The following is a 27,318-nucleotide window of genomic DNA, read 5'->3' as shown; positions in this document are numbered from 1 at the left end:
GTGCATGTGCCCGAAACGTCGAATCTTCTGTTCCCTAGATGCTGCCTGACCTGCTGTGCTGTTCCAGCAATAAAGTTTCAGCTTTGATCTCCAGCGTCTGCAGACCTCACTTTCTCCTCCTCCAATCTTGAGTATTGTATTCACTGGACCTAATGTGGCTGACTATATATTGGAGAAACAAAATGCAGACGAGGTGACCGCTTTGCAAAACACCTCTAGTCTGTGCGCAGGCATGACCCCGACCTTCCCATAGCCAGTCATTTTAACACAGCATCTTGCTTGCATACCCACATGTATGACCTCGGCATGCTGCAGTGTTCTAGTGTTACAGCGCAAACTGGAGAAACATTTCATCTTCAGACTAGACACTTCTGGACTTAATATTGATATCAACACCTTCAAATTATGCAGTATTTCTTCCCTTTCTTTTAGCTTGTTACGTTCTGTTATCATGTCCTCTCTCCCCTCCCCCATGCCCTTTGAAGTCTGTAAGGAGGCACACCATTGTTCTGGGAGAAAGTGAGGACTGCAAGATGCTGGAGTTCAGTGGTGGTGTAGAAGCACAGCAGGTCATGTAGCATCCGAGGAGAAGGAGAGTCGACGTTTCAGGCATAAGCCCTTCATCAGGAATTGTTCAGCGTCGTTCTACCATTTTCACTTTCTGATCACTTTATCTGAACTATCAACATCTTTTCTCTAGTAGCACCCGACACCCACTACCCTCACAACACCCATTCCAAACTATAGCAAAAATGCTGTTCCTTCCACACTTCGCATCAGTTCTGATGAAGAGTCATCTTGATTAGAATCATAGGCTTGCTGTCTCTCCATGGATGCTGTCTTACGCACTGTGATGTTCAGCATTGATTGTTCTCAGTAAAGAAGAGGAACCTGACTGTGGATGAGAATCCATATTGTGGGAAGAAGCAGGTTGCAACAGCTTGGATTTTTTTTTTGAAGTGCTGCAAGAGCACTCCTGCGCCTTCTGACATCACAAATATAATAGAAAATTTGCATGGGATTAGCTTTTTCAGTTTCTTAATCATCCATGATAGAACATGCATATCAGACTGATGATTTGCAATCTATGCTCCTCTTTGGATTAAGGGCAGAGTTTTATATTCCTCCTGGGATGGAAATTGGAGGTAGATAGGGGTGTAAAGTTTGGCACTATGCCCATAGGTGACAGTGCCGGTGCCTACTTCCCACTGACATCATTTGGGGAGGTATGTGGGCAGCTCATTTGCTTTTGTGCCAAATTGAGATCCCTCATTAAGCCATTAATCACCACATAAAGGCCTCATTGTCCCGTCTATCTGTTTTCAGCTTACGTCTCCTTCCAGCTTCACCGCAAATCACTGCCATGACCCAGTTGCACTTCCGACTTCTCATCGTGAGCCAGTTAACATCACCCGAACCATTCACAGATTGGGTGCCTGATAGTACGTACCTTTGAAAATGATGTTACCTGCCTCATTAGAGATTAATGGGGTTACCTTCCCTTTATGAGGCTGTTATTGCTCATTTAACAGCAGGTTAAAATTAAGTCCACTGAGTGAAACAGTCATAAATGGAAAGAATGAATAAGTGGAAAAGTGATATGTAATGCAAGGAAGGAACACTTAGAGAGAGTGAATGATGGAGAAGGATAATACTTAGAATAATGGGAGAGTGTGAGAGAACAATTGAAACTGAGAAATTAAATAAGAGAACAGGACTAGATAAAAACCAATAAAATGGTTCTGAAATAAAGAAAATTGTTAAGATCTGTAGAACAAACAGTAATAGCAGAGAAAGCACAACAAAAACAGAAACTAGTTCTTTGAGATGCAGAAGAAAGGGAGAGAAAAAGAGAACTTAAAAATAGAATTACAGCGAGGTACAAAGATAGATCTGAGAAAAAAAAACAGAAAGCATAAGCAAAGGAGAGCCAGAAGGAATATGATGTTGAGAGGGTGAAGCAGATTGTGCAATTTTGAAAAGATTTCTTGATTTCAAATTTTCATGATACAATGCTCATCAAATGCATTAAAAATGCAGTGAACTACAGATTAGTCTCCGGTCTCTAGCTTGTTTTACTTCTTGAAACAATGAAAACGAATAAATATCATTGTCTAATTTCTAAAACTTTATGTCTCATTTTTGATCATTTCCATGGAGCTATGCTATGCTATCATACTGATTATGTTTATTGTTATCCTTTTAGACCTGGTCTCTTACCAAATACGTGAACCCTATCCTCCACATCATAACCACTGGAAAAGAAGTTTATTTTGTGTAATTGAAAGTATAATGTAGTTTTGCCAAATACCTTTATTAGTAGTTATTAGAATTATTATCTGCAAGAAAAATATCTCTCTTTGGATATTGCATGAAATACCGAGATTCATTCCATCCTCAGATGGAATCCTTTATATGATGAAACAAAGTAATAATACCACTTTAGTTGCACTTCCCATGTACATCAGTTATTACTGTCTTAGATTTAATGTAATTTTTGTAGATGAATTGAAATGACCTATGATTTCATATTGTGAAGGAATTTTGAGAATATCTAGCAACCTTTAAAACAATGCAATCAGATAAATATTAACAAGAGCAATTATAACATGATGTTATGGTCTTCCAACAGATCAAACTCTGGTATGACAAAGTTGGCCACCAGCTTATAGTTACAATATTGGGAGCGAAAGATCTTCCTTTCAGGGAAGAAGGAAGACCAAGAAACCCCTATGTGAAAATCTACTTCCTTCCTGACCGAAGGTAGAGTTGTTTAACTGCCCTTGCACATGGGGATTGTTCATGTAAAATATTTGCTTCCTGACTGCCGTTTTGCTTTTTTGAGAACTTGACCTGATTTTTCAGTTTAATCTCATACTTTGCTCTTCGTAATCTAAATTTGGGCTTTTCTGAATTCTTATTCTGACTGGGTAGGCAGCTGGCCTGCTTCTACTCTTACTGATTTTATTTGGTTAAGAGAATGGTGTTTGAAGATTTATACACTTACTTCCTTAACTGCTGTTTGATAACTTATTCAAGGTGAACATTTGGAGAAGTTAATTGTTATTAAAAACTGACGATTTACACCAAAATGCATTCTGCATCAGCTGAAAGAACATAATTGACAGAAACATCTTGTTATATTTAAGATCTGGATACATTTCCTGCCATCATGAAACAAATATAAATGTTAAATGAACAGTAGTACTAACTTCACATGGCAGAATTTGCTGAAAATGCTATTCAAAAGGAAGAAGTCAGATTGTATCATTTTGATTACTAAATGCAAATGGTAATGATAATTAAAGTATACAGTAAATAAGTGTAAAACGAATTCTTACAAATATACTATAGCAAAATGCTATGGGGATGTATTTTTCTCCTACTGAATTTTGGACAATGAGCAAACAGAATATGCTGATTAATAGTATGTCTACAAATGAGCTGGGGTCTATGAAACAAATCATAAAATGTCTTAGTAAGACCCTCTTTCAACTCAAGCTCTGCTGTTTAGTGGCTGTACATGTTAGATTATGACAAATTGGAATTGATTCAATGATAAAGCTAAAAATCATGAATCCAGCACTCTGACTTTCTCTTATAAGACTGCACATTCTTTCTTTTCAGATAAGTCTAATATCCTTTCGAAGGCTCAAATTGAACCTGCTTCCATTGCACTCTCAGGCAGTGCATGGCAGACCCAAAGCACTCACTGTGTGACAAATGTTTGGTTCATTTCACCATAACCTTCTTTTAACAAATCACTTAATTTTGCCATTTTTGATTTTAATTTCACTGTGCTAGCCCACAGTCTGGAGTGCATATTGGGAATCAAGTGCACATGTCAGTGGTTCCCGTAGGACTACATCCAAGACACACACCTCTGAGGACAAGAATCTTTCTCATGAATCATAAAACCTTTGTAATGGTTTTATAATATTACAGAAGTGATAGAACTAGGTCTTCTACATCATTTTGAATGGGAGGCTATATGCTGCAGTGCATCTTTACCTCTGGGCCAGAATTCTGGATTTGGATCCTATGCTATGGTCTGTTAATGGTAGTAATTGCTTTGCAAATGTGTTTGTCAGATTGATTGTCAGCCAGTAAATCCTTTCAGTAGGCCTGATGATAGGTGGTAGGAACGGGAGAGTCTCCTGATCAGCCATCTTGCAGGAGGCAGTGGCAAGCCACTATGGTACCTTGTTCATATGTGAACCAATTCAACGGAAGTCCATGGTCCAATCCTCGGGAGAAAGGACCAACAGACATCATTTTGCAACCAATTTCTCAGGTTAGCCACAACTGCAAATTTGAAATGTGGTGCTTCAAGTTGAATGTCAGCTCTTCCACACATAAATGCTAACCAAAGTGGGCAGTTATTGAAGATTCAGCAGCATTTTTAAAGGTTATCTTAAAAATATTCCTTTCACAATTTTAAAGTAGCTTTTTTTTCTCTTAAATTAGATTCTCATGAGATTTCATGTCATATAATGTAATTTTAGCAACTTTATTGGTTGATTGATCAATTTACATCCCAATCAGATTGCATCTGTTTGGAATGCCAGTAAGTGAGGGTCACTGCAGGATTTCATATATGTAACATGCTTCGAATCAAATCCCACTACCTGAAGAAGAAATCCACAGTTGTTGAGGGGGGGAGGACGGGTGGCGTGTTGGTGTCACCATGCCTCACAGCAAGGACATTCATTCTCAAGGGAAAGGCGGCATATATACTTAGCAAAATAATTCAGTGGCATTGCAGGATAACTGCTTTCAGAATAATATCCAGGTAGTGGCAGAGTGTACAAGCATAAAAAAAAACAGGGTCAAAGAGGGCAACAATGCTAAAAATGTAAAATTTGTTGTTTTTTGCTCAAATGTGCATTGTATTCAGAACAAAAATTAATTAACAGCACAAATACAAATTAATGGATATGACCTTCTATTCATGATAGAAACATGATTATAAGGAGATGAGAGATAAGAACTAGAATATTCAGGGGAATGTGACTTTTTGAAAAGGCAGACGGGAAGGAAAGGGTGGTGGGGCACTTTGGCATCTCTCTTCCTTTTATATATTTAAAGAAGCACCTTCTCTATCTTCATGGTACTTGCGAGATTGCCTTCACAACCTTTTTGTTAAAGAATTTAGAATTATCTCCCTCTGTATTAATTTAGAATTTTGGGAAAGTTTACAAGCGATTTATGTGGTGCATCCAACTACTTTTTAGTATACATCTTAGAAAACAGTTCATGACTCACAGCAAAACTCACAGTGGGGAAGAAGGAACTTGGGAAGGGGATGAACTGATCATGGTTAACCATGATGTGTAGATGCTGGTGTTGGACTGGAGTGAACAAAGTCAAAAACACAAGGTTATAGTACAACTGGTTTATTTGTAACCACAAGCTTGCTACCCGAAGAAGGGGCGGGGCTCCAAAAGACTATAACCTGGTGTTGTGTGATTTTCAACATGTTTAACTGGTAAAGTTGAAGATTGCATATGTTTTCTTTCAACTTGATACTTTATGAAAATCATTAGTGGTGAACCAGAAGGTTTGGAAAGTTTGAAAAGCCAACAAATGATGACCAAAAAATTTTAAAAACTGGGAAAAAATAAGTTATCAAAGCAAACCAGCAAGTACTATAAAAATGGAGGAGGAGCCTCTTAAATTGATTCTCTCTTGCCTCTTATCAATGAATGTCACAGTCCAGGATCTTTCTGTATTGCCATTCAGCATTGACGATATTATGCTGAAGGTTGTTGATAGATTCACATATTTCAATGGTCGTTGAGGACTTTCATTTCTTTAAGCTGACCACTTGGAACAATATTAGAAGAAAGCCTCAACTAGATTTCAGCGTGTGGACCTTGGTCATGCCAGATGCTGTTTCACTTAGATTGCGCTTCAATGGTCAACCCTATTATTTCATGAGACCGAAGACTACTAATTCCAAAGTCAACTCACCATGAGTCCATTTTGTAGTATTGCTGTAAATAATTTTGTCTCCTATATCTGACTGGCAGCAGTAAAAAAAAGTTAGCCTCAGGATATGATTAAGTGGCACATAGCTATTTATGTAATTGCTGCTACCTTTACGTTAAATTTTTATCAACATATAATTACTGAAATTATTTCACTTCTGTTGGAATCTTTCTTTCATACCCAAACAAGTAATGAGCCTCAATTTATTGGCTATAGAACTTTTATCATTATCATTCAGCCATTAACACCACAAAACAGTCACGATTCATTGCATTGACATTAGAAATTCTTTATGATCCACCATGATGATGACACTCCTGATGGCTTCACTGGCAGAGGTAAAACAGTGGATTGTATTAAATTGTATTAGATGTATTAAAATCCTATGCCAGTCACTTATCAATTTATTATTATAACTTTATATATCCATCTTAATAATGGAAATTACCTATACAAAATTGTCACATTGTATTTAAACATGAGTAAAGGCATGGCAAGCTTATTAAGAATTATTCTGTTATAAATGTGGATATAACAGTGTATAATGTTAATATACATTTTCCCATGTTTAAGATTTTCAAATGAGTGCTGAATTACATATATGTTCTATTCAAGTTGTTCTCTGACTTCTATCTAATCCTGCTTTACTGTGACATTTGCACTTAGCTCAGGCTTTAAGACTCTTACCATCAGACTTAGACAGGGATCAGAAGCCTAAACTGTGGGGAACATCTGTGATTTCCACTAAATTGGCCAATTTAATGGCCAGAGGATAGGCTTACTGTCCAACTAAAAATAACAGTTGAAGCGTTAAAGCTAGAGTGCCAATGTTGGAAACAGCAGCAGGATGGCTTTGCGGGTAAGGGAGGAAGACGACGAACTAAATAGCACCCTCTCTCCAACTTTTCATAAATTTAAATATTAACAGTAATCCTTCAAACCCAACCACCGTTTTGGGGGATATGGGGAGGTATTCTCCAGAAGACAGCCTGTGGCTGCAAGTGAAGTCAGGAAAACAAGGAAATCCTAGTTGTCTTTGACAATAGATCTTGATAGGTTTTTGATTAGTTTAAATCATTAACCTGTTATTGTGGGTGAGTGGTCCTGCCAGTTCCTGTCACAGCATGACCAGACTTGAGAAAACAATTGCCCCGGGGAAGGATGGCTTAAGAGAACCAACATTGGCCAGCTGTGTGGAAATCCATGCTGTGTGTCTCCATGCCATCCTCATTATTGCCTAAAGTCTGAGCCTTGACTGACTTTATGAGGAATTCTGACATGGAGCATCCACTGATCTTGTCTTGTACATCTCCTAATTGACTTTGAATGATCATTTTGGAATGGAGCTAGTGCCAATCAACATCCTCTGTCCTCATAGCGACATCCAGATCATCAAATTAATAAATGTCCTGTTAGTGTATGTTTTGAAGCTCTACTTGCATTTCTAATTTCTGTCCTGTGATTGTTTGCCAGTGACAAAAGCAAACGAAGAACGAAAACAGCGAAGAAAACACTTGAACCAAAGTGGAACCAGACATTCATTTATTCTCCAGTTCATCGGAGAGAATTTCGAGAACGTATGTTAGAAATCACGCTGTGGGACCAAGCTCGAGTCCGGGAGGAAGAGAGTGAATTTTTAGGAGAGGTAACCATATTTTAAAAAAAACTTTTGGAAGGAAAATTATATTGCCCTAGATTTTGTTGTAATAATAGTGCAAGGCTCGCAGCATTATACGTGCACAGTTAAATGCTGAAAGGTAGAAGATTTTATCAGAGATTTCCTGATCCGCCAAAGACTGTGATGTTGAATTCCTTGCTAATACACTTGGAATTGAAATGAATACAACCTCTTTGTCCTTCTCCATGCGTTACAGGCTAAAATGGTGCACAAAACTCTCAATTTATTAAATGACTCAACTGCATTTGTTTTCTCACAAGTCGTTCTGGAATTTTTTTTTTAATAATATATATCTCCTAGGTTTAAAGTGTGAACTTGATGGAGCAGCATGAATATCACTGGCTAATATTTTAGTTCTTATACTGAGTATTCCACTGACAATATACAGACAAATGTTTTTCTGACCTTCGTAGACTTGCTTAAAAGCAATGCAATGGATTTGTATTTTAACTGAGAACAGAAATTATAACATTAGTTTCAGTGCTGGCTAACCCATAAAATTCTAAAGGAAATGGTTTATGATTTAGTCAAAGGTCTGTGTCTGTGATTTCTTAATATGTGTTGTTAATAAGCAAGGCTCTTACGCATTTGCTATTATTGTTTCGGTGTGTTGGCAGGTTTGTGGGCTAGCATGATACTAAGGGGCCGAAATAGTCTGGTCGTCATCTCTGAGATGTCTTTAATGTATGGTAGTATGACTAGAGTCTCTGGGTGTGTTGTGTCTTCTTGTTTAGGTTTGTTGTGTAAGAATCGGCGGACTGTGCTTATCGGGTATACGTCGTTCTTCAATACGTTTGGTAGGTGTTTCTCTTCAGCATCTCGTAGTTCCTGGGTGCTGCAGTGTGTTGTGGCTCATTTAAATAATGTCCTGATGCAGCTCCGTTTGTGGGTGTTGAGATGATTGCTCCTGCAAGGACTGCAACAAACATTACATTGGACAGACTGGCAAGAAACTAGCCACCAGGATACACGAGCACCAATTAGTCACCAAAAGACACGACTAACTGTCACTAGTATCCTTACACACAGACAACGAGGGATACCAGTTCAACTGGGACAATAAATCTATCCTTGGACAGGCTAAACAAAGACACAAACGGGATTTCCTAGAAGCCTGGCATTCAAACCAGAACTCCATCAACAAACACATCGATTTGGATCCCATTTACCAACCTCTCAGAAAAAGAACCGGAAGTGATATCACCCACCACAATAGACCAAAACACACAATTAGAAAGCGGGATAGTACACCAGTGCTTCAATGGAGGCTCACTGAAGATGTTACCTAGCATGGTGATGAAACGTCTTGAGAAAAAACCTTCCAGCTGAGCGAGCAAACTTACAACCTGAACCACAGCCTGAGCTACAAATCTTCACAAAAATCAGAATTACTAGGCTTTCCTGAGATAGCAAAAGAGTGAGTTTATTATTTACTAAACATTAGAAGAAATAGTAATGCAACACACACGTAGAAATTAAAATGAGAAGTGAGTCCAAAGATGGGACAAAGTTAAAGGATATATAGATAAGTCTCTGGTTCATTTGTGAAGAGTAGATAGTGGAGCTACATTAACAGTTGATTTCCAAATTCTTGCCTTTACAGGTTAGCTCATTTTGTTTCTTTCTGAGCTGGTTTGTTGACTGATATCTAGCAATTATAGCAAGAGGATCCATATTCTCAAACATCAGTTTTCAGAAAGATAGTTGTTCAACTGTGACTTTCTCAGCACACTACCACTCAAACTATTGCACCCAGGTACCTCAGCCCACTGATACATATTCAGACCAGAGTTGAATCTTGCTTTTGACCCCATCCCTGTACATTCTTAAAAGTGGTAAATGCAAGCGCATCGCTTGCCCAGATAGTTATCTTTTCTCCCAAAATCTTCACAGTCTGAGACATTCACAGGAGATTAAGGTCAGTCTGTAGTACATTTCTCCATTGAAGCTTCATAACTGTTTTACATTCATCATTTCAGCATTTCTCTTCATATAGCCACTGAAATTACATTAGCAATTACTTTTTGGATCTTTCTTGTCTTTTGTACAAAACAAATGTTGCAATTAAAAATTCAGTATGTCCGTAGGTGATCCAAGATAATGTTCTTGGTCATGATATCTTCGAAAGATGGTGATGAACTGCTGTCACGAATTGCTTCAGTTCAAGTGGTGTAGGTACATGCACAATGCTACTGGCAAGAGGTCACGTCCAAGATTTTGATCAAGCAGCAATCAAGGAAGAGTGATATCATTCCAAGTGGCTTAGGGAGGAACTTTCAGGTATTGCAATGCATGTGCTGCGATAGGCTTAGAGTTAGAGCTTTGGCAAAAGTGAGGACTGCAGATGCTGGAACCCAGAGTTTAGATCAGAGTGGTGCTGGAAAAGCACAGCTGGTCAGGCAGCATCCGAGGAGCAGGAAAATCGACATTTTGGGCAAAGGCCCTCCATCAGGAATAAAGGCAGGAAGCCTCTAGGGTGGAGAGATAAATGGGCAGGGGGAGTGGGGCTGGGGAGAAGGTAGCAAGGAGTACAATAAGTGAATGGGTCCAGGCCTTGGCTGGTGAGGGAGCGGCGGTGGAGGAGGCCCAGAACCTGCATGTCCTCAGCAGAGTGGGAGGGGGAATTGAAATGTTGGGCCAAAAGGCGGTGGGGTTGATTGGTGCGGGTGTCCCGGAGATGTTCCCTGAAGTGCTCTGCGAGGAGATGTCCAGTCTCCCCAATGTAAAGGAGACCACATCGGGAGCAACGGATACAATAAATGACATTGGTGGATGTGCAGATGAAACCTTGGATGTGGAAGGCTCTTTTGGGACCTTGGATGGTGGTGAGGGAGGAGATGTGGGCGCAGGTTTTGCAATTCCTGCAGTGGCAGGGGAGGGTGCCAAGATGGAAGGGTGGGTTGTTGGGGGGCTGTGGACCTGACCAGGTAGTCACGGAGGGAATGGTCTTTGCGGAAAGCGGAAAGGGGTGAAGAGAGAAATGCATCTCTGGTGGTAGGGTCCATTTGGAGGTGGCGGAAATGTTGGCGGATGATGTGGTTAATGCGAAGGTTGGTAGGGTGGATAGTGAGTGCTGGGGGGTTCTGTCCTTGTTACGGTTGGATGGGTGGGTTTGAGGGCGGAGGTGCGGGATGTGGATGAGATGTGTTGGAGGGCATCTTCAACTACGTGAGAAGGGAAATTGTGATCTCTAAAGAGGGAGGCCATCTGGTGTGTTCTGTGGTGGAACTGGTTCTCCTGGGAGCAGATACGGTGGAGACAGAGGAATTGGGAATACGGGAATGCAGGAGGTAGGGTGGGAAGAGGTGTAATCCAGGTAGCTTAGAGTTAAAGCTTTCTAAAGTAGGGTTGGGACAACAAGTGGGTCTCGAGTTTCATGCAGCAATGTCTGCCATGGAATTCAGACTGAACTATAATGACCAAGTTCTGCAGTAACAGACTGCCCCCCCCACCACCCCTTGTAACTGGACTCCCCTGTTCTACGTGCCTACCCACCACCACCACCAACCTCCCCACCAACCCTCTCAGAGAGCATGACAATTTTAAAAATAGGGTCAAAGTGTAAACTTAAGCACTTTTCTGGGTGCTAAAGGTTGTAGGTTTGGAAAGTGCTGTCAAAAGAGCTTTGGTGAGTTGCTGCATTGAATCTTGTAGATGGTGCACACTGCATTAGGTTTGGAAGGAATAATGTCTAAAATAATGGATCAATGCCACTGAAGCAGAACGCTTTGCCCTGAATAGTGTCCAACCTCTTGAGTGGTGTTACAGCTGCATTCAACCAGGCAAGTGTGGAGTATTCCATCATACTCCTCACCGGTCTGTTGTAGCTGATGTACATGATTTGGGGAATCAGGAAATGAGATTTCTACTGCAGGATTCCCATTGTCTGATCTGCACTTGTTACCACACTACAGTAAGTCCCAATTTAATGTTGTCCATTTTATGTTGTCGCACTTTAATATTAGCAAGTCAATGGAGCCCTGTATTTGCGTTTAACATTGCAAGATTCATTGCAGTGTAGTTTTGTACAGTTCTGCTGTAGGACTACATGACCTGATCCTTGTCTTGCTGCATATAGGCATAGATTGCTTCAGTATCAGAAGAGACTTGAATGGTGCTGAACATTGTGTAAGCATCAGTGAACATCCCCACTTCTAACCTTAACATGGAGGGAAGGCCATTGAAACAGCTGAAAGTAGTTGGGCCTAGCACGCTATCCTGAGGAACTCCTATAATGGTCTCGTGGGACTCATCATAGACAAAACAACCAAAACCACTACTTCTGTGTTACATATCGCCTGTCACAATGGATAGTTTTCCACCTATTTCCCATTTTCCTGGAGTCCTTAATGTCTCACCTGGTCAAATACTGTTTTGATGTCAAAGGCAGTCACTCTCTTTGAGTTCAGTTCTTTTGTCTATGAGGTGCAATGAGGTCCAGAGCTGAGTGGCTCTGATGGAAGCCAAATTGAATGTCAGTGAACAGGTTATTGCAGTGTCAGTGTTGCTCGTTGGCGGTGTTGGCAATACTTTATATCACTCTGCCATGTAAACTGGCAGAAAAATGTCCTGTATTTGAAGCAACCTGCTGTACGTGTATTATGTGGAAAAAGGAATATAGCGACAGAAGTTGGGTAATCATTTTCAGCCTGATCTCTGTTAAGTTAGTTTATGGTTAATCTTCAGTTAGATGAAAAACAAGAATTATTGGAATGACTGCTAATGTGCAAAGGAACCTGAGAGTCAATGCTGAGTATTTCTTCGATGATCACGTTGTTTTGTGAAGGATTTAAGGTGATGATGGTTTTGTAGTTCCTTTGTTGTGTACATGTGTGTGTTGAATGTTCAAGTTGTTAGACATAGCTTCTGCTAGACCTTTTTCTTTTGGTTGACTTAAGAATGAGGGTTCAGCAAATATTGCAGAGTTTTCTTTGGGAAAGACCACCTCCTCCATTTTTTTAATCTGAAATGACATAGACGGGAAATGTATCAATATGGATTCAAATGATAGCTTTTTCTTAATTCAATTTGCTGCAAATTATAAGGAGTAATAGGACAACTGTTAAAGTTTGTGAAAGCCAGTATTGGATCGCTAGAAAACAAAGGAAAGCTTTATTATGCCTTTCACATCTAAAGAAATGTGCAACATGATTTTCAGATGGTAAGGTTTCTTGTCCCACTACCCAGAGTCAAGTGGACCTTGCACGGGTTTTGATGTGATCTCTCATGGCAAATAGATCAAGAATGTAACAGCACAAGGCAAACTGGCAATTGGCTTTAGAATTGGCTGAGAGGCAGGAGGCTGAGCACGATGGTAGAGGAAAGTTCCTCTGACTGGAATTCTGTTTTCACTGGAGCTCCACTGAGCTTAGTGCTGGGCATTTGCTGTGCACATAATGATCTGGACTTAAATGTATGTTCAAGGGATTTACAGATGACAGCAAATTAGGGAAGGTGGTAAACATTGAAGGGGACAGCCATAAACTGCAGGAGGATAACAATGTACCAATCAGGTGGACAGAGTGAAGCCAATAGAATTTGACCAAGAAAAAATGTCAGGTAATGCACATGGTGGTGGCAGGGTCGGCAGTGTTTGGTTCCTGAGCGTAGGACTCAGCTACTCATGGCTCATGTAGGTTCTGCTGCATTCACATTGCTTCATCATTGTCTTTCCAGCTCGTTAACTGTTTTTTGTTTTGGTTGCCCTTGCACCTCCCCTCCATGTGTCTACATCCCCTCTCCACCTAAAGTGGCTGCATCAAATGACGAGCCAGGACCCATCAGTCAATGTCTAGCATTGGAGGAGGTGCATGACTAGCAGTGTGACCGTCTCCAGCTCGGAGGCACTGAACACATTGCCAAAATCATGGGGACTATGTCAGATGGCTGCGATTGAAGGAGCAGAGAGGGTGAACTCTATGGAAAGGAAAAGATTAACTTTTGAAGGTGTTTCAGTTTTGATGATGTCAATTTAATATCTTATTCACTATCTTCTCATTTATCCAAATTATTCAGTTATTTTTTCTGTAATCCAAGAGGGTGCTGGAACATGGCAACATTATCCACTTTTCATTGTGCCTAGGTACAAGTGACAGTATTGTAAATAATTGATTAAATAAACAATACACTTCGGAAGGGCTCACAAGGGATTAGACTATGAATGGTAAGACACTGGCAAGTATGAATGATCAGAGGGTCCTATGTGTGCATATCCATAGATCCCAGAAGACTGCAAGACAGGTAGATGGGGTGATCAAATAGGCTTATGAGATACTTGGTCATTATTAATCGTGACAGTGAATACAAGAGCTAGGAGGTTATGATGGAACTGTATATAATGTAGGTTATACCCCAGTGGAATTCATTTGTGGTCATTGTTTTATGAGGTTAGAACTAGACAGAGTTCAAAGGAGATTTGCCACGATGCTGCCTGGGCTAGAAGTTCTGAGATATGAGGAATGATTGGATAGCTGGAGTTGTTTTCTCTGGAGCAGTGAAGGTTGGGCAGGGGCCTGATTGGGCAGGTGCATACGATTATGAGAGATATACATAGGATAGAAAGGAGGGAATTTCTTCCATTAGTTGAGGAGTCAATAAACAAAGGTTATAGATTTTAGGTAAGAGGTAGAAGGATAAGAGGAGAGTTAAGGAGAAATATTTTCACTCAAAGGATGGTGGAAGTCTCGAACTCAGTACCTGAAAGATGGAGGTAGAGAGAAATTCATGTACATTTAAGCAGTATTTAGACTTCCATGTACATTGCCAGAGCCTCCAGTGCTATGGGTCAAGAGCTGTAAATGGAATATGTATCATCAAATCTTTATTGACCAACTAAATGCAGTAAACATCTGTGAATCTAGATTGTGGCAATAATTGTTGAAAATGTGTTACTGGAAAAGCGTAGCAGGTCAGGCAGCATCCAAGGAGCAGGAGAATCGACGTTTCGGGCATGAGCCCTTCTTCAGATAATGTTGGCAATAATTGTGCCAACATTATCTGTGTTCTGTTGATGACCTGATTACATTTGGAATTAGAAAACATTCTCATTGATATTGACTTCCTTTATTTTCACCACAAGATTTTATTTCCAGATAAACCACATCTAATGTTTTAGCTGATCAAAATAAACAACTCCAGTGGGTTCCCCCTAACATTGTTACTCTCACAGGTAAGCAGTAGGTTAACTTGAAGAAAGCTCCCTTCTGTCAATTCATTTTAGTTACCTTTATGACTTAAGTATAATCAAATTGCTACATGATCATATATTTATTAAAGATAACTTTATCTTACTCAACTTTGAGTATATTCAATGAACCAACCTCCACAGAATTGGCAAAAGCTAACTATTCTGCAGGTTTTTAAATCATTTTTGTGATTATTTTCAAAAATATCAGCAACATCTGCCTTTTGCAGACTCAGATACCTCCTATACTCAGAAATGTTAGGTGAGAACAAAAATTAGGAACAGGAGTGGGCCATTCAGCTCCTTGACCCTGATGTTCAATTCGACTATTTCATGGCTGATCCAATTGACCTCTCACATCCACACTTTCCTTGTAGCCCCTACCCTATAACCCTTGATTCCCTTGTTGATCAAAAATCTATCCAACTTCTCAATTTGGCCACGAATATGATCCAGCCTCTAATACTCTGTGGGGAAGAAAATTCTGGAGATTCATGATCTTGAGAACAAAACAATTTTTCTCCTTCTCTCAATCATAATGGTGAAATGCCTAATTTTTAAAATGCTTCCTCTAATTCTAGATTCCCCCACAAGGGGAAACCTGCTTTCATCATCAACTCTGTTAAATCTCCATAGCAAATGCATTTCAATAAGATTGCCTTTCATTCTTCCAAACTCTAATTGATATAAGCCCTTCCAACTAAATGTTTTCTCATTTACCTAATGTTTATACCAGGAATCAGTTACGTGACCTATCCCGAACTAACACTATTAAATGTTTTCTTAAACAAGCAGATGAAAATTATTTATAGTACTCCAACTGCAGTCTTGATAAGATCTTGCACATTTATGGCTAAACAAGGAAGTTAAAGATATCATAAAAATAAACAGAAAGAGTACCATATTGCAAAAGTGAGTAACAGACTGGAAAGATGGGAAACTTGTAAAGCTTAATAAAGGATTTATAAAAAAGTAATGAAAATAACAAAGGTAAATCATGAAAGAAAAGAATGCAAAATATAAAAAATATAGCAAAAGCTTCTATCAGCAAAAGGAAAGAGAGTAGCTAATTTGAATCTTGAAGGATGAATGTTAATAGTGGGCAACTCAGAAATGGTTGAGTTACAAAATCATATGTAGCTTCAGTTTTTATGGTAGAGGACATTAATATCATCCCACTAATGACAGGTAATGCAGAGGTTATAGAAAGGGAGGAACTTGGAACAATCATCATTACTGGGGAAAAACTGTTCAACAAATTATTGAGACTGAAGGCAGACAATCCCCAGGGCCTGATGGACTACATCCTAGTATCTTAAAGGAAGTGTCAGCAGAATAGTGATTATAATATTCCAAACTTCTCTGGAATTCACAGCAACACTAAAGGAATGGCAATATATTAGCAAGTCAGGATGGTGAATGTCATGGAGGGAAATTTGCAGGTTGTGGTATCCCCGTGTATTTGCTCCCTTCTAGGCAATAGAATTTATGAGATTTGAATCTGCTGTTCAAGAAACTCTGGTAAGTTGCGTTTCTTATAGATAGTACACACTACTACTCCAGTGCATTGGTGGTGAGGTTGGTAGATCAGATACAGTTCAAGTTGGCTATTCTGTCTTGGATGGTGTCAAGCTTCTTGAGTATTATTGGAGCTGCGCTAATCCAGGTAAGTAGTGAGTATTCCATCATACTCCCTATTTGTGCTTTAAAGATGGTGGACAGACTCTGGGGATTTTGGAGGTTACACGCAGCAGAATTGATAGCCTCTGATCAACAGTTACAGCCACTGATTTAAATGACCAGTGCACTGCAATCCAGTGCAGTTTCTTGTCAATGGTAAGCCCCCAGGATGTTTATAGTGGGGTCGTCAGTGATGGTAATGCTATTGAATGTCAAGGGCAAGGGTTAGATTATTGTTGTTGATGATGTTCATTGCTTGGTATTTGTGTGGTATGAATGATATTTCTCACTTTTCAACCCAGACCAGGATATGTCTAGGTCTTGCTGCATTCGGACGTTGATTGCTTCAATATCTGATGAGTCACAAATGGTGCTGAAGTTTGTGCAATCATCAGTGAACATACCGACTTCTCACCTCATGGTGGTCAGAAGGTCATTGATGAATCAGCTGATTATGTGGTCAGAAGGTCATTGATAAATCAGCTGATTAGATGGTCAGAAGGTCATTGATGAATCAGCTGAAAATGGCTGGACCGAGGGAAACCCTCCAGAAGTATTCTGGAGCTGAAGTGACTGACCTCTAACAACCTCGGCCATCTTCTTTTATGCTAGGAATGACTCTATCCAGTTCTTCCACTCATTCTACTACACATGTGCTCATTCATTAAGCTGCCTTGTGAGCTGACAGATAAGATTTCTAGAACAAGTGCTGACAACTTTATCAATTATAATTATTTTATGTCTCTTTTAATGACTCTAACCAAAGCATTCTTTTTTTTTAATAAGCTTTAATTCCCACTTTCTAAATTATTGTGTTACTATCTAATCAGGAACCTGTTTGGTGGTCTTAGAGAACATTGCAAAACAAATCATTTGTATTTTTACTCATTTTTGCCAGAATGGTTTGTTGTCTTGGTTTCCTATGGAGTTTGGTTTGCATCGAGTATTTCTGATACATGGAATGAAGCTCCTTATTCTCTTCTGGATGTAAAATTACAGTGTAAAATAGGGTCCTAGCAGATTCAGTACAGCAAAACACCTATCGTGGGTGGTCCAATTTCTTAATGGACGGTTGGTAAGATACACATTTTTGAGGCCATAGACATAATTCCAGGGTGGTACGTTGCCTCCAGATGTCAGGGTAAAGGATATCAAGGAACAGCTGGAGGGCATTATGAAGGAGAATGATGAACAGCTGATGATCATTGTCCATGTTGGGACCAATAATATAAGAAGAAAGAGAAACGAGGTCCTATAAGCAGACTTCAAAGAGTTAGGTAAGAAATTGAAAATCAGGATTTAAGAGGGAGTAATTTATCAGATTATGACAAATGGTTCAGAGGAGAGAGAAACTGAGATTGAACTAGAAGTTAAATGTGAATGAAGCAAAGAAAACAGAGGCTAGATGAGAAAGAATTTATTTTTTTGTGAGGTTAAAGAACGCATACCTTAATGCAAAGAGTCTAAGAAATAAGATAAACAAGTTGAGGGCACAGATAGGCACTTGGGAGTATGATATTGAAGCTATGACTGAGATGTGGCTGAAAGATGGATTGGCAGCTCTATATTCCTGGGTGCAGGGTTTTTAGACAAGATGGAGAGGGGAAGAGAAGAGGAGACGGGTTTTAATATTTATCAAGGAGTCAATTATAGCAACGAGGAAGAATGGTTTCTTGGAAGGATAATCGAATGAAGTCTTAAGACCATAAGACATAGGAGCCAAAATTAGGTCATTCAACCCATCAAATCTGCTCCGCCATTCAATCATCGCTGATAAGTTTCTCAACCCCATTCTCCTGCTTTCTCCCCATAACCCTTGATTCCCTTAATACTCAAGAACCTATCTATCTCAGTCTTAAATATGCTCAATGACCTGGCGTCCACAGCCTTCTGTGGCAATGAATTCCCTAGATTCACCACTGTCTGGCTGAAGAAGTTTCTCCTTATCTCTGTTCTGAAAGATCTTCCCTCTACTCTAAGGCTGTGCCTTTGGGTGCCAGTCTCCTCTACCAATGAAACATTTTCTCAACATCTATTCTGTCCAGGCCATTCAGTATTCTGTATGTTTCAATTAGATTCCCCCTCATCCTTCTAAATTCCATCGAGTATAGACCCAGAGTCCTCAAATGTTAAGCTTTTCATTCCTGGGACCCATTCTCGGGAACCCCTTCTGAACACGCTTCCACCATGAAGATTGACGCAAAGTAATTATTCAGTTCTTCAGCCATTTCCTTATTCTCCACTACTATGTGTCCAGTGTGGCCAGTGGCCTAATGTCCAATTTTGCCTCTCTTTTAACCTTTATATTTCGAAATAAACTCTTACTGTCTTCCTTTATATTACTGGTTAGCTTCCCCTCCTATTTAATCATCTCCCTCCTTATTTATTTTGTTGTACTCTGTTGGTCTTTGTAAGCTTCCCAATGCTTGGTTTCTCACTGCTCTTTGCCACATTATATATGCTTTCTCTTTTGCTTTTCTGCTATCCCTGACTTCCTTAGTCAGTTGTGGTTGCCTCATCGTCCCTGTGCTATGCTTCTTTTTCCACATGAATCTCTGCTGTGTCTCCTGAATTACTCCCAGAAACCCCTGCCATTGCTATTCCACTGTCTTTCCTGCTAGGTCCTCTCCCAGCCAATTGTACCCAGCTCCTCCCTCAAGCATCTGTCATTGCCTTTATTCAGCTGTAGAAATAAAAAAGCTTAAAAGAGGCAAATATGCTGTGTGTGTACAAAAGATCCCAAACATTGAGGGAGAGGTAGAGGATTGCTTATGTCACATTTCCAAAGTGTAAAAGTAAAAAGGCAGTAATTTAGGGGTTTTAACAACCCAAATATGATCTGAAATAGTTTTAGTGTGCAAGGTATGAAGGAAATTAATTTTTAAAATTGCATTCAGGAGGCTTTTTTTTAGCTGCTGTGTAGAAAGCCCAACATGGGAGTGGGCAGTACTTGTCCTAATTTTGGAAATTAGCCTAGCCAAGCAGAAGGTATGTCAATCGCAGATCATTTTGGAGATAGTAATGAGAATTTAACTAGATTAAGGGTGATTATTGAAAAGAATAAATATGGGCTGGGAGTAAAAGCTCTAAGCTGGGGAAAGACTAATTTTACGAAGATAAAATATGTATTAAAAGAAATCAAACCCGAGAGAGCAGGTATTAGTCAGTTTAGCCGTCTTAAAAATGAATAGATCCACAGGCCAGATGAAATATATCTCACGATGTTGAGGGGAAACAAAGTGAAGATATGGGAAGATCTGGCAGTAATTTTTAAACCCTGTTTGGCTACAGGTGAGGTGTCAGAGGATGGTGGACTATCAACATTATCATTATTATAAACTGAGGAAGGAATGATCAGAAAATTATAGGCCAGTCATAGGAAAGTGATTAGAAGGAATTCTGAGGGCAGAATACATCTGCTTGCACTTTTTAAGGGAAGGCAACATTCCACAAATTTTATTGATTATTTTGAGGAGAAAACCATGAGTGTTGATGATCTATTTGATATGGTGTACATCAGCTTTAGCAAAGCTTATTATAAGGTCATGTGTGTCACATTAGTTAAGAAATTAGATCACCATAAAATTCAAGGAAGTGTGGTACTTTGGATGTAAAATTAGCTGAGTGGCAGGAAGCAGAGGGTGATGGTGTAAACATGTTGCTGCAATTCAAATTCTCCTTCCATTGGGGTTCCACAGTGTTCAGTGCTTGGGGAAGTGGCTATCTGTGGTGTTAAGTATGGTGTTAATTGGTGATATGATTAAGAAGTTTGCACAAAGATTGATCAGATTATAAATCATGGGAAGAACAGCTGGAAGATGCAAGATGAAATCCACAAACTTCTCAGGTAGACAGAGCAATGGCAGATGGAACATAATGCTAAGAAGTAGAAGGCGAAGACTTCAAGATAATTTTTTTTCACTCAGAGGGTGATGGAAGTGTAGAGCTCACTACCTGAAAAGGCCATTGAGTCAGAAACTCTCATAACATTTAAGCAGTATTTAGATATTCACTTGCATTGCCATAGTCTCCAGGTAAATGGGCCAAAGGCTGGAAAATGGGATAAGTATAGTCAGATATTTTTTGACCACTGCAGATATTACTGCACTGTAATATCTAGCTAAAATGGCCTCTATGCTGTCAATGTCATTGAGTGTCAACGATGTTCGTACAATCAGATAATTAACAAGAAGGGCTTTACTACTTTGTAACCATAACAATGACCCCTTGCATGTTTATACTTGCTTTTTGACAATTGGCATTATTCTTCAGTGTCTGCCATTCCAGGCTGCTAAAGCGTTTTTTTCCAGTCCTTAAAGTCTGTGGGTGTATCATGCAACACAAAAACATCGGTTCAAGAGAGATTGCTTGTCTTCAACACTTATACAGGACCAAACTTATGACAGACACCTATATTCAAAAAGAGGCTTTCATGAAAATTCTCCTGAGAAAACTTTTCCCTTCTTAGTATCCAAAAAGAAAACTCTATTGGAGGGGAAGGTGGACTCAGCAGAGTCATGTACTATGTATCTTTAACATTTTGTGTAGGTCACACATTCCCTTTCTGCTGCACAGCTTTTATATGCATTGAGAGCACCAACTTGCAGCAGCGAAAGGCACTTCTTGCAGACATTGTCAGCCTGGACACTGGAAGTGTCCCTGACTTATTGCATCACACAGGAACATTCCCTGGCCAAGTTACTCTGCATAACTTACTGTTAAATTACTCCCTTGACATTTACTACCTCCAGTTTAAAGAATATTAAATACATATCATATACTTTACCTTACCTTCTCCCTTAAACACTACTTACCCTAAACTATAGACCAACTTTAAGGACTGTACAGTAGAAAACTACTTGGCCTTGTTTCTCAGGGTCAGGCTGGCTGGGGAGAGTAGTGAATGGAAGGGGAGTAGTGATAGGGAATTAATTGTAAAAAGTGCAGATAGATGTATTGTTACTCACAGATGTAAAACCAAGATGGTATGTGGCCTTCCCCTCGTGCAAGCATCAAGGATCTCATGAAGCAATTGCAGAACATCTCTATGGGGCAGGTGAACAACTAAAAGTTGTGGTTCATGTTAATATCCATGACATGGATTAAAAAAAAGACTTATGAGATCTGTAAGCAGAATATAAGAAGCTTAGGAAATAAATTAAAAAGCAAGACCCTGAAAGTAGTAATCTTAGGATTACTCCCAGTGCCAGGTGCTCATGGGATCAGGAATAGATTTGACGAATGCATGTCTGGAGGGATGGTGTTGGAGGCAGGGCCTTAGACTTTGAGATATTGGGAATGATTCTAAATAAGTTAGGATCTGAACAATCTGGATACGTTGTACCCCATTGGGATAAGAACCTATATCGTTGCTTGGGAATTTTCTCGTTTTATCAGGGATAGTTTAAATTAGAATGGCAGAAAATGGAATTCTGAGTGGAGAGATACAAGAAAATGAAAAAGCTAAGAAATGAATGATAGAAAAATAGAAAGAAAAATTAGAAGGCAGAGGAAACAAGGTCTAGCAGCAAATAGTGTCATTATACAACAAAATGTGTAAAAATGTTAAAAAGATCAACCTGAAGGTACCAATCTGAATACAGTGAATAGTAATAATAAACAGGCAAATTAACAGCACACAAAATAAGGTTGCAATTGCAGAGATCTGGCTGCAGGTTGACATGGACTGAGAACTGAATATAAAATAGATTCAGTATTTTGAAGGACAGGCAAAAAGAAAAGGGAGGGAAATAGGCAAGGGAATAGGATTGTTAAAGAATATCATCTTTACTATGCTAAGAATAGATATTGGCTCAGAAAATTTAGAAGTAGAATCAGCCATGTGGAGCTGGGTAGCAACAAGGTAAACTTTATGGGGTGTTCTGTTTCGGCTCTCGTACAATAGTGAGATAGGGAATGGCAATAATCAGAATGTAAGAGATGCATGTAATAGCAAATAGACTGGTCATATTGCGTTTAGTAATAATATGATAGTGGATGAATTCCTGGAAAAGGTGCAAGACAATGAAAGACAGCACTTCATTTTCTGGAGATCTGAAGCCTGCGAGAATAATTGTTCACACCCACAAACTGTTCAGCTACTTAGGCACCATAGTTGTTGGCAGACAGAAAGCCTTTGTGATCAACAACTGGTCATCACTCCACAAACCAGCCAGCAATTTGTTGCTAGCCTAATCTCCCTTAGTACACAACACCTTTTCCATGATAATCATGAACACCAGCACCCCACAAGGCTGCATAGTCAGCCCCTTACTATACTTCCTATACACTTATGACTGCATGTCCAAATTTCATCCCACAAGTTCGCTAATGACATGACTTTTGTAGGCCAGATATCAAACAATGAGATAGGAAAGAGAGACAGTACTTGGTGGCATGGTGTAAAATAACATCAGCAAAATAAAAGAGCTGGTCATTGACATCAGGAAACAATGTGGAGGGCATGCCCCTGTATGCATCAGTGGTGCTGAGGTGGAGATGGCCAAGAGCATCAAGTTCCGAGAAGTGATGATTAACAATCTGTTCTGGTCCACCCACATTGACATTACTGTCAAGAAAGCATAACAATGTCTCTTTCTCAGGAGGCTAAGGAAATTCAACATGACTGTAAAGATTCTTCCAAAATTTTATAGATGTGCTATAGAATGCATTCTATCTGGATGCGTAATGTCTTGGTATGGCAACTACTGTTCCCAGGACCATAAGAAATTATCAAGAATTGTCTGTGTGGAGTTTGCACATTCTCCCCGTGTCTGCGTGGGTTTCCTCCAGGTGCTCCGGTTTCCTCCCATAGTCCAAAGCCGTGCAGCTTAGGTGAATTAGCCATGCTAAATTGCCCGTAGTGTTAGGTGAATGTAGGGGAATGGGTCTGGGTGGGTTGCTCTTCGGACGGTCGTTGTGGACTTGTTGGGCTGAAGGGCCTGTTTCCACACTGGAGGGACTCAAATCTAATCTAATTTAATCTTGTGAACACATCCCAGTCTGTTACGCAAGCCAACCTTCCATCCATAGACTCGATCTCTTGATAGATCAAAAAATCATGGAATTGCTACAGTGCAGAAGCAAGCTATTGGGCCCATGAATTCCACACCAATCCTCCAAAGAACATCCCACCCACACCCCTCCACTACAGTCCCCGTAACCCTGGGATTCCCATGGTTAATCCACCTAGTCTGCACTTCTTTGGACACTATGGGCAATTTAGCACAGCCAATCAACCTAACCTGCTCATCTTTGGACATGAAATGGAGATGTTGGTGTTAGACTGGGGTGGACAAAGTTAAAAATCACACAACTCCAGGTTACAGTCCAATCAGTTTTTTTGGAAGTACAAGCTTTCAAAGCGTAGCTACCTGACGAAGGAGCAGTGCTCTGAAAGCTTGCGCTTCCAAATAAACCAGTTGGACTATAAGCTGGTGTTGTGTGACTTATAACTTTTTTTAATCTTTGGACAATGGGTGGAAACTGGAGCACCTGGAGGAAACCCACACAGACACAGGGAGAATGTAAAAACTCCACAAAGACATTCATCCGAGGCTGGAGTCGAACCCTCATCCCTGAAGCTGTGAGGCAGCAGTGCTAACCACTGAGCAATGTACCACCCTAATCTATATTTCTCTCTACCTATGGGGGGCAGCCAACGTAATCAAAAATCACTGTCCTTCCGGTGATAATCTCTTCCAACCTCTTCTGTCAGGTATAAGATGCAAAACCTGAGACACGCATATCAACAGATTCAACAACAGTTTCTTCTCCAACGTAATTAGACTTCCGCATGGACCTCTCAAATGTTGATCTTGTTCTTTATGCAACTTATGTGCAGCCATAACATTTTACTTTTCATTCTGTTGTAATATCCTAAAGCACTATGTATGGTAAATCTGCCTGTAAAACAAAACCTTTCACTCTATCTAAATACATGTGACAATAATAAATCAAATCAATTCAAATTCCCTAGCTTAAGCTCATATGTAGTAGCCTTCCACCATTAGTAAGCAATGGTTGTAATCCACACTTAAAATAATTGTGGGTATCTTGCTTTTTAAACAATATAACAAACACTTCCACAATCCTTGTGTTTTTTTTTAACCGTCCTTCTCCCATTTAAATTCCCAATCAAAAATACAGAATTTTTTTTAAAAAGTCTTTACTGAACAAAAAAATTGATTCAGTGAGACAAATTGAATTAGAATAACTTACATGGATCATAAAAACCAACTGAAAATGCTTCTATAAGCAGATAAAAGGTAAAAGACCAATACTAGGGCCTTACAATTTGAAGTTGGATAATTGATAATGAAGAACAAAGAAATGGCAGTATAATTAAATGACTACTTTGGTTCTGTCCTCCCAGAAGAAGGCACAAACAACTTCTCAGAAATGTCAGGGAAGCAAGAGTCCATTGAGAAGGAGGATTTAAAGGAAATTAATACTAATTTTATAAAGAGTTGGCACTGGAAGATGATAATTCCTCAGGACCTGATAATCTGTGTCTCTGATATTGAAAAACGTGTGCATAGAAATAGTAAATACTTTGGTTGTCATCGTCCAAAATTGTGTAGGTTCTGGAACAGTCCAAACAGATTGAAGGCAAATGTAGCCCCAGAACTTAAAACCAAAAGCAAGGGAGAATGAAAACATGAAAATGCAGGCTAACTAACCGGATAGCAGTCGTTGGTAAAATACTGGAATATATATTAAAGGATATACAAGATAGCAAGACCATTTGAAAATATCAGTGGGATTCAACAAAGCCAGCATTGGAGTTGTGAAAGGGAAATCATGTTAACATGTAGAATAGATATGGTGTATTTGCGTTGTCGGAAAGAATCTGATTAAGTCCCACATAAGAGGTTAGAGTGTAAAATGTAAGCAAATGGAATTGGTGATAATGTGCATACATGGACTTGGAATTGCTTAAAAGACACAAACCTTGAGCAGGCATAAATAACTCTTTTTGGAGTGAAGAGCAATGACCACTAGGTTGTCACATGGATCAATTCTTAGACCCCAAATATTTATGATATGCTGTCAATAATGTGGATGAGGGAGTCAAATGTAATGTTTTAAAGTTTGCTGATGACACAAAACTCTGAAGATTCATGTGTAGTGAGGGAGAAAGTCAAGAAGCTTCAGGGTAATTTAGAAGAATGGAGTGAGTGGATAAGTACATGAATAACACGTGTGAAATTATCCACTTTGATAGGGAAAAACAGAATGACAGTATTATTTAAACGTTGATAGATAGGAAAATATTGATGTACAAATGGACCTGAGTATCCTTGTACACAAGTTATTGAAAACAAGCATGCATGTTCAGCAAACAATTAGGAAGGCAAATTGTATGTTAGCTTTCACTGCCAGACAGTTTGAGCACAGGATCAAGGAAATCATATGTAGCTGCACAAAGTTTTATTTCAACCCCACTTAGGTAAGGAGACCAAAACTATACAAAATATATAAGAAGGAATGCACTGTGATAGAGGGAAGGGAGGAAGGGTCACCAGACTGATTTCTGAGATGGCAGGTTTGTTGTATGACCAGCGATTGGGTTGACTGGGCCTTTATTCACTGGAGTTCAGAAGAATGAAAAGGAATCAGATTGTAACATATAAAATTCCATTACATTAAATACAGAGATAATATTTACCCTGTCTTCGGTATCTATAATCAAAGATCACAGTTTCAAGTTTCTGGTTAGATCACCAGGACTGAGATGAGGCGAAATTTCTCCACATAAGGTGATGAACCTGTGGAATTCTTTACCACGTAAGGTGGAGAAGGCCAAACCACTCAATATATTTAAGAAAACAATAGTAACATTTGGAGAGGCTAAAGATAAAGGTATGTCATTAAGATAAAAGATTAACCAGAATAATACTGAATGGGAGAGCAGCTTTGATGAGCTGAAGTTTCTACTCTTGTTCACATTTTATATGTTTCTCTGTCATTCACCACTTCAAAAGCCCCATACACAGACCATATAACCAAAGCCACCTGCTTACCAGGATCACCATTTACTAAGCAATTGGGCTTCTTGAGATGTGTTTCCTATGCCTGGACTGGATGGGTGACCTCCTACACTTCTGCAAGCATCTCATTGTCGTAATCTACTGGCAGTCCATAAAATGATTCTTGAGTTAAACTTAGAAGATGGTAACAGTTTGGAACTAGTCAACTCATTGGCAAAATAGGAAGCGGAGACTACCAAAGTGCTCTGGCTGTACAAGGGGTTGACTGAGCATGATGCAATTCTTGAATGTCTTTTCATACTATATAATGACAGCAGTTCTGCCCTATAATGCAAGGTAACGCTATTAAGAAAGAGTTAGGTAGGTCCACCATATTGCATGTTCAGGCAATTCCCAGGAAATAATTAGATAATGCACATTACATAAGTAACATATACAGTGCAAAGACTTAAAAGATGCAATTTGTATCCACATATGATTGATCATGATGTAGGTTGTTATGATTAATGCTATATCCATTGTATTCAAGAGGATAAATAGGATGGTCAGTAGGACTTTAAACTTCTGAGCTGGGGGGAAGGGAAAGTGAAAGCGACAGGGCGTATGGAGTTAAATGGAAAGATAAGCGGCAGGATAGCATATGTGCAGGCAGATTTAAACTTGAGACAGACTGGGAATGTAGCAAAAAGGAAGGATAACTTAGGACATCTTATGACTTCCAATATCTCTAATGATAAGAAAGTTAACATTAAGGCACTTTACCTGAATGCTCGTAGCATTCATAACAAAGCAGA

The 27,318-nt window shown here is 39.4% G+C and overlaps 1 protein-coding gene across 10 annotated transcripts in view; it reads left to right on the top strand.

Moving 5' to 3' along the window:
- Nucleotides 1-27,318, top strand: part of rims2a (regulating synaptic membrane exocytosis 2a) — a 973,874-nt gene that overhangs the window by 526,285 nt on the left and 420,271 nt on the right. For all 10 annotated transcript variants that reach the window (XM_043688425.1, XM_043688424.1, XM_043688426.1 and 7 more), the window contains 2 exons: nucleotides 2,633-2,763; nucleotides 7,465-7,636. In XM_043688425.1, coding sequence (XP_043544360.1) covers nucleotides 2,633-2,763; nucleotides 7,465-7,636 — 303 coding nt within the window. The remainder of the gene's footprint in view (nucleotides 1-2,632; nucleotides 2,764-7,464; nucleotides 7,637-27,318) is intronic.

Source organism: Chiloscyllium plagiosum, chromosome 4 (genome assembly GCF_004010195.1).
Source record: "Chiloscyllium plagiosum isolate BGI_BamShark_2017 chromosome 4, ASM401019v2, whole genome shotgun sequence".
In the NCBI taxonomy this organism is placed as follows: Eukaryota; Metazoa; Chordata; class Chondrichthyes; order Orectolobiformes; family Hemiscylliidae; genus Chiloscyllium; species Chiloscyllium plagiosum.
This window is presented reverse-complemented; position numbering and strand designations above follow the sequence as displayed.